The following is a 12,794-nucleotide window of genomic DNA, read 5'->3' on the forward strand; positions in this document are numbered from 1 at the left end:
CACGGCTACATCGAGGGCCAGCCAGACAGAATGGGCTTATTTCCAGCATCGTTTGTCTCCATGCTGGCCGAGTGAAGGCTGGAACGCCTCCCGCACAACCATCGGTAATGAAGAATCAGCAGAACAAAAGCAGCACTTACAGGCCTTCCTGCCGCACCGAGGAAAGAGTCTGCGGTTGTTCGGGCCCTCCGTGTCCCATGATTCATCCACAGTCCCATGATGTCCCATCCTGGATGCTCCCGAAATGTTCCAGAAGCACACACAGACACAGCATGAAGCGCATGCCGTTTATTTCATTCAGCTCCACTGAGATGTGAGTAATGGCTTCTGTCAGGTGGGGATTGAGGAGGTGTAATAGCAAGATCCTGTTGGAGAAATATGTTTAAAGCACAATACTTAGCTTATTTAGAGAACAACTTTAGAAATGTGAATTATGAATGTTGTGTGCTTGGGTGAATACCATTGGAAACACTCCTGGCTCTTGTTTTATTTACATTTGAGTCTTCTTTTTATACCAAAAACTTTTGCATTTGGCATTTTCTCCGCAATTTAGTTTTTTTGTCATCATTTATTGCTGTTGTTACTGTGTTTATGACTGTAAAAATTAAACAGTGCTTAATTTGGAAATAAACCATTCCCGGAACAAAACCAGGAAATAAAGGTTACCGTGACCGACGTCCTGTTCTCGGGAAAACTGAAATTGTTTGGTTGACGTCGGTCATGGTGATAGCGCAAAACAGCATCACATTTCTGAACGGTCTTTAATTATTCTGTTCCATATAAAGTTATAGGTCAGTCATGGATAATGAAAACATGAAGCTACAAACATAAATCGTTAAAACAATCACTTTTTAGTTCACTTCTCTATGATGTGCCAAGTGGAAAAAATAACTAAACGACTCACTCAGTCTAATTTTCAAGAAGAGCACACAATTACCTCTTCTGTCATTTTTCTGGCTGACTTGAGATTTCTTTGCTTCTGTCTCCTGCTATCCTGATCCATTGGCGCAGATTCATCTTCTCTTGATCAGGCTCATTATCAGATTTACTCGTGTTATTAAAAAATGAAATATGCTTGACTGCCATTTCAAATTTCTGTTAAAATAAATACCAGAATGCAAAACACGAATATCTGACATTTTTCAGAACAGTATCCAGCAAGATCCGGCTCAAATTAAGCACTGACATTAACCCTTATGTGCTGTTCGGGATGTTTTCAATTACTCTCTTTAATTTGGCCACAAAAGCAAATGGAAAGATTTTTGACGACAAATCCATTTTTGACACATCATAGAAAAATGCTTTGAAATAAAAAAAAAATTGAACAATATACTCTGGACAAATTGACTACCCTTTTGTTATGTTTGTTACGTTCTGTTTTTGCCCCATTGAATTTCATAGTAATGACATTTTTTGATTGCAAATCTCTGACACCATATAATCAAGCATTCTTGATTGTTGCCGGCTTTCCCTGTTGGGAAAAGGTACATTTACTAATTTTTTACTTTTGATCATCAGTTGCAGTGCAAAAAAAAAGCTTAGTTTCTGGATAAAAATAATATAATTATATGAAGTATAGTGTGTGTGTGTGTGTGTGGGCATGTGCAAGTGTGTGAGACAGACCTTTGCACGCTTACCTTGATATGTTTGAGAAGATAAAAAATAAGCAGCTCAGCTCTCTGAACATAGTAAACATAGTAAGTGTATTTCTGCACGCACACTATAATCTGCTGTTTTACTCTATAGAACTCATTAGAACTTTTTTTGCACAAGCCTATCTAAAGGGTTAAAGCTGACAACTGATGATCAACAGTGAAAATAAAAAGTTTGACTTCTTCCCAACAGGGAAAAACTCCAACAGTCAAGAATGCATGATTATATGGTGTCATGGCTTTGCAATCAAAAAATGTTGTTATAATGGAAGTCAATGGGGCAAAAACAGCCATGAACATAATGAAAGGGTAGTCAATTTGAACAGTTCACAAGGGTTAAATAAATAGCACAAAACACATCAGGATAAATTTAATCTCCATTATAGAACATCAAATAAAAGATATTATTGTGGCATTTTCTGAACAGTGAGGCACATTTCACTACAAATTCGCATCTGTATTTTAAAATGATTACTAAATTTGAATTCTCATTATTTCTTATTACTTCATTCATTCATTTATTTTATTTTCGGCTTAGCCCCTTTAATCCAGGGTCACCACAGCGGAATGAACCACCTACTTATCCAGCATATGTTTTACGCAGCGGATGCTCTTCTAGCTGCAACCCATCTCCATACACACTTATACACTATGGACAATTTAGCCTACCCAATTCACCTGTACCGCATGTCTTTGAACTGTAGGGGAAACCGGAGCACCCGGAGGAAACCCACGCGAACACGTGATAGAACATGCAAACTCCTCACAGAAATGCAAGCTAACCCAGTTGAGGCTCAAACCAGTGATCTTCTTGCTGTGAGGCAACATCACTACCTAATGCGCCACCTCATTACTTTATTAAATACAGTAATTTTTACGTAATAGCAGAATTAAAATCAAAAGATGACCTATAATGGGACATGCATAGCACAAAACACATCTGAGTTATATTTCACGAGATATAAAAAATGCGAAATTGAAATTTTAATCATTGTTTTTACACTCACCTGCCACTTTATTAGGTACACCTGTCCAAATCTCTAATCAGCCAATCTCATGGCAGCAACTCAATGCATTTAGGCATGTAGACACGGTTAAGCTGATCTGTTGCTGTTCAAACTGAGCATCAAAATGCGGAAGAAAAGTGATTTAAGTGACTTTGAACGTGGCATGGTTGTTGGTGCCAGACGGGCTGGTCTGAGTATTTTAGAAACTACTGATCTACTAAAATCTCTGAGGAATATTTCCAGAGCTGTGTTAAATCTATGCCATTAAGGATTAAGGGAGTACTGAAGGCAAAATAGGGTCCGACCCGGTAGTAGTAACATGTACCTAATAAAGTGGCCTGTGAGTGTATTTTGTACACTGTAAAATTGCAAACAGCATGACTTTTATTTATTTTTTCGATAATCAGGAAATAATTAATTATAAATATTGTTAAAAAAACTAACAAAACAACAGAACCAGCTCTCATTTCATCTACATTTAAATAAAAAAATATTTTTTTAGACAAACAATTGATGTTTTTAAACATTTCGATGTTTCAGAACCCAAAGTCTCTTTATCATTTATTTTTCATTATTGTATTAAATACCCAAAACTGTATTTTTTGCTTGCATAACAGAATAATAAAATACTTAATATATTATTTGTATATTAAAGTAATAAGAATGTGACTTTTTTACAGTAATGACAAGTTTGATCAAAAGTGTTTGAAACGTCAAAAAAAATAATAAATTGGGGGGAAAAAGTTCAGATGAAATAATGATGGAATAAACAGTTAAGTGGTTTATTGAAAAAACAGACCACAGATTAATCACAGGTTCAGACAAAACAATGTGAACACAGAAGCTTACGATGTGCACAGACACACACACACACACACACCTAGCTAATTTGGCCATTGAACTCACATTCAGCTGGACAGTCTTTGAGCATCTACAAACTCCTTAAAGTGCTTCGAAAGTACACAATTACACGTGGCAGAAGACATTTTCCAAATCATGTCACACCCAGGGAATATTAAATCTGTGGTCACATCTTGAAAACGTAAACAGAATCATAAAAATCAATTTGGCCACAGCTTTTCTTGACGTTAGCGCTCAACATAATCAGACTCCTCCTAAACAATTCTCCCAGATAAATTGGTGAAACTCTTCTCTTTTTGCATTATGTAGTCACTGTTGTGTATTAAAATGTTTCAGCTGAACATGAATGGGAAACTAGGGTACTGTGAGATATTTATGTATTGTATAAAAAAGAAAAATATATCTCTATTATAGGCTGTTTTTCTTGTATTTTTTATTTATGCAACTCTATAAAATATTTGTATTTTTAATACTTCTCTGGATTGCCAAAACTGTGACTTTTGAATTCAGTTATTTCTTATGGTTTATCCTTTGGTTTTTGTTTTTAAATAGATTATTAAAACACTCTTCCATGTCAAATTCTGTCTCGATTATCTCATTTCTGTACAAACTGTAAAAGCTGCTGATTGACGTGAAGCAAAGAACGCAAAGCCCAAATACATTCGAGAACATTAAACAACAGAACAAAAGTCCAGCTCAGCACATGTGTGAAAACACTCGGCAACAAGCATCGAATTTACAGCTCAAGTTTCGACATTGTCAGTCTTAAACCAAAATTAATTCGGAATAATCTCCCAACACAGTGATGAACTGCATGAAAATACAGCATCTGCCATATGCTGAAGTGTAAACCAGATGACAGGTCAATTAAAGGCCACAAAGACCAGATGCTTCACCCTATAGCCAGCTTTGGTCTAAAAATGTAAGAAAATTAAAGTGGTAACACACATACAGCACATTCACAGGAAACGCCACACTCTCGACTACAATCAAAATGTGTTTTCACAGCTCTATGTGATAAATAGCTCTTCCAGCATGTGCACCGGTTGATATTATTGACAGTATGGTTGTGAATCCTTCAACTATTGACGCAGGAAACATGTGGTGACCAATGGTGTCAGTGCATCTCTGTAATTGTCTAAAGCAGTGTTTCTCAACCACGTTCCTGGAGGCCCACCAGCTCTGCACATTCTCCTTGACCATACACACCTGATTCAAATCACCAGCTGATTAGCAAGGACCGAAAGACATGTAATGGGTGTGACAGACAAAGGAGACATCCAAAACATGCAGTGTGGGTGATCCTCCAGGAACGTGGTTGAGAAACACTGGTCTAAAGTAGTGTTTCTCAACCATGTTCCTGGAGGACCACCAACTCTGCACATTCTCCATGTCTCCTTAACCTAACACACCTGATTCAGATCAGCTGATTAGCAGAGACCGAAAGACATGTAATGGGTGTGAAAGACAAAGGAGGCATCCAAAACATGGAGTGTTGATGATCCTCCAGGAACGTGGTTGAGAAACACTGGTATAAAGCACAGGAGTCAAATCCAGCTCTTGGAAGGCCGCAGCTCTGTACAGTTTAGTTTTAACCCTAATTAAACACAGGCTTGTTTTAAAACCTACAGGTAAGTGTGCTGAAGCAGGATTGGAGCTAAAAGGTGCAGAGCAGCGGCTCTCCAGGAACTGAATTTGACACCTGTGGTCTAAAGCTAAATGAACATTTGTGAATGTCTTAAATACGCTACTCTGACTTCTATTGCTTAGTTGAGATTTTGAAAATGTATGCTGGGTTCACACCGAATCCAAAGTAAAGTATGTGCGAGCAGATCAAAGTTAATACAAACACACAAATAAAGGCCGTGAATGTGCAGAAATGGTCTTCAGCGCACATACAAGAAAAAAAAAATCTACTTAAGTGAAAAACAAAATCCCGAGTACTCTAGAACCCAGCAATACATTCCACAAACTTAAAATATGACCCATGCTGGCAAAATGAGACAAACAAATTTCAGCATGTATGATTGAACAATGAAGTTTTAAACCAGTACCTAGTAGCCATCTAATGCAGTGTTTCTCAACCACATTCCTGGAGGACCACCAGCACTGCATGTTTTGGATGTCTCCTTTGTCTGTCACACCCATTACAGGCCTATCAGTCTCTGCTAATCAGCTGGTGATCTGAATCAGGTGTGTGTGGTTAAGGAGACATGGAAAATGTGCAGAGCAGGTGGTCCTTCAGGAACATGGTTGAGAAACCCTGATCTAATGTGTTTCTTCAATATCATGGATAGAAGAATGTCAGTCTGTAGTAATAATAACAGTGTTCTAAAACAAAGGAAGATCATTTTGGATGTGCAATTACTTTTTAAAGCATATACATCATTAGGTGAGGGAATAACCTCAAATTAGGCATTATTTTGCCAGTAAGGGTCAGAAATCTTTCAATGCACTGCAGGTTGAGTTTTAAAGTCAACATGAAATTTTGGCCTACTCCTGAATGGCACACTTCAATGGTCCATGGTGCATTTCAGTTAAGATGTTAAGCCCAAAGTATACTTCAGCCTCATGCGACTGTCGATGCACATGGCCAGTTTTACAGTTCACAATGAAACACAAAACAAGTGTACTTGGTAATACTGAACATGGTTTAAACTGGGCCCTAAACTGACTTCATGTGCTTACATTTTATTGTTTACTCGCACTCATGTTGTTCCTAATTAGAACAAAAAAAGATATTTTGAAAAAAGTCCCAGGATTGGCCTCATTTAGTCTATGAATAAAAGCCATTGGGGTTCAAAAAGGTTTAAACCAAAGTGTTATTTTCTTTACAAATAATAATAAAGTATACGTTTTGGGTAAATCATCTTATTAATACTGCACTTTTAGCCCAAAATATACTTTGACTATCCGCAATGATCCACGAACTGTCCTTTTGACACAAGGAGTATCAACAGACCTCTATGCACACCTGCATACATGCGCAAAGGGATCGCCAAGATAGAATTGTCTACTAGACACACATTACAGCATTAACACTGAAACAGAATGCAAAAAACAAACCAAAAAAAAAAAGTTACATAAATGGACGGCAAACGACATCCTGGAAGACCACCAGCACTGCATGTTTCAGACGTCTTCTTTGTCTGTCAAATCCATCACAGGTCTCTCAGTCTCTCGATCCTGAAGGGCTCTTGTCCTGGAGAGTTTAGCTCCAACCTTAATCAAACACACCTGAACCAGCTAATCAAGCTCTTATTAGATGTATTTGAAACTCCCTGGCAGGTGTGTTGAAGCAAGTTAGAGTTAAGCTCAGCAGGACACCTATCCTCCAGGATCGAGTTTGGACTCTCCTGCATAAGGAGACCTGGAAAATGTGCAAAGCAGGAACGTGGTTGAGAAACACTGCTGTTAATGACTCAGTGCTGCCCCTGGAGTCTGGTCGAGCACAAAAAGGCATTTGTGCTACACATGTAGAAACTTATTTTATCTTTAAGCAGTAATGTGTGAGGTGGAATGAAATGCACAAGGCGAAGTACACCTGGGCCTTTAGTCAAAAAAAAAAAACAGAAGAGAGAGAGAGAGAGAGAGAGAGAAAAAAAAGTCAGTTTTCAGATTTTTTTCCATTCATAAAGCTCTCTTAAATGGTCCTTTTTGGATCACCGAACTGTATTCCAAATAGTCCGATCTGGTTATTTAACAGTTTCATGTTCCAATAAATAATAATAATAAAGTCTTGCATCTTTTTATCCCTCTAACTGTTGCAGAGGGCAAGTGGGACGCTTATTCATGTTGACTAAGATGTTAATGCCCTGAAATCTTTGTTGAAACATTGTGTTGCAGATTTGCAGAGCGGACACGGTAAGGCTTGTCAGAACACATTTAATAAGAAAGAAACACAAAGAGGCTCAGATCAAGCCAACTGGCTAACTGCTCGTCTTCTTCAAAAGTTCCAATGCCCGACTTGGGAAGAAAGGCAACATCTGTCAGTATTTTAGTTTTTTCCAGGCACATAACGGGTGAAATACTGTAAGAGTTCATTTGGTCTTGGACTACAGCTTGATGTCTGTGGGTTTGGTTCAGTGCAGTTCACAGTGGTCAATTAACGGCAGGGTGGATCACAGATCTGCGTCTCTTTGGCTTTCGTTCAGCTGCTGCGCATCCAGGCCCTGCATTTACAAGGCTTTAAGCACTACCGAGTCATTAAAGGCCACAATTACAGGCTCATCTGTACAGCTTGATTTTGCCCTCTGCGCTGAGTCTCTGAATGATCTCAGTCTCGAAATCAGCATTGTGGACGCCTGTTTTTCGAAAGGCACCTGCGTATCTGTTGTACTCCCAATAGTGGTGCCAATTTCCTTGAGCGTCCGCCCCGTATCCAAACACTGACACCTGTTGGGATTGAACACCGTGATTAAGTGTCTGGTGACGCACAATTGATTGCCTTGGCTGTAAACTCAAGTACAAACCTCGTCACAGAGATGCAGAGCAAATATTATGGCTACTATCCCAGTGGACGGGTATCTTCCATGACGCTCTGTCCACTTGTCGTGTGTGTACTTAAAGAAAGCTGGATTTACGACCATCACCTGGATGACACACAGAGGACGAAGAGTTAGGTGGATTCGTTTATAAATTTACGAGATCCAGCATGATTTATACTGACCTTGTCTTTATCAGCGTCTATACGGTTTTTCACTCTCATGTACGTCCTGTTTGGAACATACAAACTGGTTTAGCGATACGTTTTATGGCATTTGGAGTCATTTTGGTAACGTTTCAGAAAGAGTTTACATTTTAATCTCTCCAGTAGAAAGGGCGCTGGACAACCACTGCATGTCTTTCAGCTTGAAGGGAAGAAGGACGAGATGGACTCCAGGTCTTAGATTGATGGCGCTCTCTGGGTACAAGAAGTGGTGGGTGGTTCGGTTACCAACATCCTCGTCATAACCCACAGTTACAGCCTTATTCATTCTGTGAATAAACACAACAACTTCACTTATTGGTAAAGTAACTCAAAATAAAGATGAACCCTTTTTAAATGTCAGAGTAGCCCTGATTACGCCGGGTAATTGCATGTGTTTTCATCAATCTGATCACAATTGATCTATTCCACCAGATAATGTTTGTGTATAAAATATGGTAGCACTGTAGATCAGTGGTTGGCACTGTCACCTCACAGCCAGAAGGTTGTTGGTTCAAGTCCCAGCTGGGTCATTTGGCATATTTGTGTGGAGTTTGCATGTTCTTTTAGTGTTCACCCGAGTTTCCTCCAGGTGCTCCGGTTTCCCCCCCACAGTCCAAAGACATGGGCTATAGGAGAATTTAATAAACTAAATTGGCTGTAGTGTATGAGTGTGAATAAGTATGTATGGATGCTTATATATATATATATATATATATATATATATATATATATTAGTAATAAATTTTTATATATATATATATATATATATATATATATATATATATATATATATATATATATATATATATATAAAAATTTATTACTAATATATATATATATATATATATATATATATATAAATTTTTTTATTACTATTTATATATATATAAAATTTTTTTATTACTATTTATATATATATATATATATATATATATATATATATATATATATATATATATATATATATATATATATATATATACATATAATTTTTTTATTACTATTTATATATATATATATATATATAAATTTTTTATTACTATTCATATATATATATATATATATATATAATTGTTTTATTACTATTTATATATATATATATATATATATAAATATATATATATATATATATATATATATATATATATATAATTTTTTTATTACTATTTATATATATATTTATATATATATATATATATATATATATATAAATATATATATAAATAGTAATAAAAAAAATTATATATATATATATATATATATATATATATATATATATATATATATATAATTTTTTTTATTACTATTTATATATATATATTTATATTTCTAAATTATATATATATTTATATATGATTTAGCCTTGTTTTATCCACAACGTATTTGTTTGGATGTCTATTAGACATCTTTTAAACAAACAATGCTTGCTAGGATGCTAAATGCCAGTATAAATGGAGTCACTTCTAGAGGGAGTCAAAAATGTGAAGAATAAAGATAGCTCCACAGAGATTGTTTTCATGGGCACCCGTTTATCCTTTCAAACTTGACTAAATTGTTTGCCAATCAGTGTAGTGGGATTCATTCATTTTCCTTTGTATTAGTTCTGTATTTTTCAGGGCCAACTATTTTGGCATGTGTTTTACACAGCACAACCCAGTACTGGCAAACACCCATACACTTTTAATTTAGTTCATCCACTTCAATTATAGCGCAAGTCTTGGGACTGTGGGGGAAACCAGAGCACCTGGAAGAGAACCTCTGCAAGCACAGGGATAACATGCAAACTCCACACAGAAATGCCAACTGGCCCATCTGGGACTCAAATTATTGTTGTTGTGAGGCAACAGTGCTAACCACTGAGCCACCCCTGTAGTGGGACAAAATCTATCAACACCTATTCAAATGTTTTTTAAAGAGGAGGGTTCAAAGCAGGAATGAACTAAATTACAAGTAAAAAGTCTAAATCTTGATAACAGTGCAAGTAGGTCTCAGAGAGAAGTTTAAAATAAACACCACAATAGTTCATGACCCTTTAAATACCATTCTGTGGATAAAAATAAATAAATCTGTGTGTTAGTGGGAACTAAGTTTAAACACAAAAGAGCAGAAAACGCACCTAATAACTGTTGAGTGAGAATCTATCAAGGCTCCATATTTGGACTTTAACAGGTTCCCCGAGTTCCCAACAACTGCACACTTCCGGCACTGGTTCTGCCGTGGTGTTTCATCCTCATGTGGAGGGGAAATTATCTTAAACATCTTCTGAGTGACGTCTTTAATCGTTCCATCAGATGCCTGCAGAGACTATGCAAAACAACATCATAAACAAAACATACAGTTTAAACCAAACGATGCTGCTAAAACAAGGTTCCAAATAGAGCTTGGCCGATAAATGATATTATATCGAATCGTAATAAAATTTGTGTCATTATCAATGATAATCTCTGAACCTTTTTTACTCTATATTGATCTAAAAGCCAATCACACAACAGAAATGTGCAACAATGGGAATCTAAAGATGTGTTGATATTAGAGATGTACTGAATTTTTGGCCACCGAAAATTTATCAGCCAAAAATGTTATGCCATTAATTGGATCCTCTATTTTTTGTGGCTTCAGTCATTGTTGAGGGGAACTCTTTTAAATCTGAAAGCATTATCAATTAATATCGAAATATATATTGTTATTGTTCAATATGAAATGTAATTATTGAGACTGCATTTTTGCCATATTGTCCAACCCTAGTTAAACTCTCACTTAAAGTCTAGAAAATTTATATAATAAACATCTTCAAAACAGCCCATATGCCTTCAGTGGTTCAACTGAAATATTATCAAGTTACAAGAATACATTTGTGTGCACATTAAACAAAAATAATGACTGCATTCAACAAATGCTTCCCCGCAGTTTCAGGGCTCACATTCAGAAGAAACGGTTGAGTAAAGTTTTTTTTTATAAGTATTTTTGTAGCATAATAACATTCAGATTGAACTACTGGAATATGGTCTATTTTGAGGATCCAACATGTCTAAAACTTGCTGTCTATGGAGTAGTGCTGCACAATATATCATTTTAGCATAGATATCATAATGTGAGCATTCGCAATAGTCACATCACAGGAGTCTAGATTATAATACATAATTTTGCAAGTGTTTAAGGCCTTTGACTATGAGGATTTTAAAACCATTTAGGCCAAAGAAATTGTACCATTTGTAAATTTAATAACGATTAATTTTATCAAACTGTTTATACAATAGTGTTAAGGAAAACAAAACACTGTTTTTGTGTATCTTTGTCTTTATTTAATCTATAATTGTAGATTATTGATTACATTTTTGCAGATGCACTCTTACAAAATAATCTCAATCTAAAATTATTAATTATTTCCAAATAGAGATATTCAAGTCAAATTATAAATTATATTAATTATAAATATATTAGAAATGTTATATATATATATATATATATATATATATATATATATATATATATATATATATATATATATATATATATATATATATATATATATATATATATGTGTATATATATTCGCAATGTTAGATTTTTCTAATATCATGCAGCCCAAGCGGTAACATCCCACTCTCCCTTGTGAAGCCAATACAGAATTTATGCACGTAAGAAATGGCGACGGTTGGCCACGCCTACTTGTAGCTTCATTTGCGCTCTTTAGAAACCGATAGGTGATGGATAGTACGTCCATATATTTTACAGTCTGCGCTGCAGCCCTGCTATGGAGGATGAGGGAGCTCTCGGATTTCACCTAAAATATCTTTGTGTTCTACAGATGAAAGAAAGTGGCGGGTTTGGAATGACAGAATGAGTAATTAATAGCGTAATTTCCATTTTTGAGTGAGCCAACCGTTTAAAAGAGATAATCCCCCAACTATGACCTTTATATTATATAATTAAAAATATTGCTTTGTGCTATACAGATGGAAACTTGAGACGCTTGAGGCAGACCAACATCAGGCTAATTCAAGTGTGCTCTCAGTGCCTGCAAAAGCCTGAAAGCCTTTAATTAGGCTAAATTAAACCTTACTGAAACACATGGCAAGGCCGACAAACCTATTTGTGCCCTTGCTCCCAAGGGAGAATTACTTTTTTGTTTAAGGAAACCAGATAATGGCTGGATTTCGGGGGGGGGGATCCACAGTCATCGCTTTAATGATGTTTGGCAAACAGATACGATGGTAGTAAGTAAACTTGAGAGGTCTGGAATGAACCAGCTGTTGTCTTTCCCTGACGTGTCCGTTTGCCAGAGAAGTGCAAATGATATCTACAGCTATGATGATATGACTTTAGAGGCATGCCTGAGAATCCCGAGAGCTATTCTGTGCCTTGTTTGGAGAGGCCAATGGCTATCTAGAGACTTAAGAATAAATCTAAATCGATCTTTTTCATTCAAAGCAGAAACTGCAAAACAGATCCACTTCAGTGAGATCTATACACATTGTGAGTTTATTTTCTTTTTTTGCCCAATCATCATTCATCACGTATTTATCTGATCAGGTCTATGCACTTCTACCCAAATAGGATGCCAATACTGAGGCCTGTGCTCAT

At 36.1% G+C, this 12,794-nt stretch overlaps 2 protein-coding genes across 9 annotated transcripts in view; one reads left to right on the forward strand and one right to left on the reverse strand.

Moving 5' to 3' along the window:
• unm_sa1614 (un-named sa1614) overlaps window positions 1-4,099 on the forward strand; it is a 91,588-nt gene extending 87,489 nt beyond the window's left edge. For all 5 annotated transcript variants that reach the window (XM_005169326.6, XM_685280.10, XM_073916771.1 and 2 more), the window contains one exon: window positions 1-4,099. In XM_005169326.6, the coding sequence (XP_005169383.2) occupies window positions 1-75 (75 nt within the window). In that variant the 3' untranslated portion in view covers window positions 76-4,099.
• The window catches only part of st3gal8 (ST3 beta-galactoside alpha-2,3-sialyltransferase 8), a 26,358-nt gene continuing 16,991 nt past the window's right edge, over window positions 3,428-12,794 (reverse strand). For 2 of the 4 annotated variants that reach the window (XM_073915794.1, XM_073915796.1), the window contains exons 3-8: window positions 10,327-10,514; window positions 8,318-8,497; window positions 8,190-8,235; window positions 7,993-8,112; window positions 5,783-7,915; window positions 3,428-4,848 (exon numbers count right to left, since the gene is read on the reverse strand). In XM_073915794.1, coding sequence (XP_073771895.1) covers window positions 7,748-7,915; window positions 7,993-8,112; window positions 8,190-8,235; window positions 8,318-8,497; window positions 10,327-10,514 — 702 coding nt within the window. In that variant the 3' untranslated portion in view covers window positions 3,428-4,848; window positions 5,783-7,747. 4 annotated transcript variants of the gene reach the window in all.

Source organism: Danio rerio, chromosome 11, assembly GCF_049306965.1.
Source record: "Danio rerio strain Tuebingen ecotype United States chromosome 11, GRCz12tu, whole genome shotgun sequence".
Classification (NCBI taxonomy): domain Eukaryota; kingdom Metazoa; phylum Chordata; class Actinopteri; order Cypriniformes; family Danionidae; genus Danio; species Danio rerio.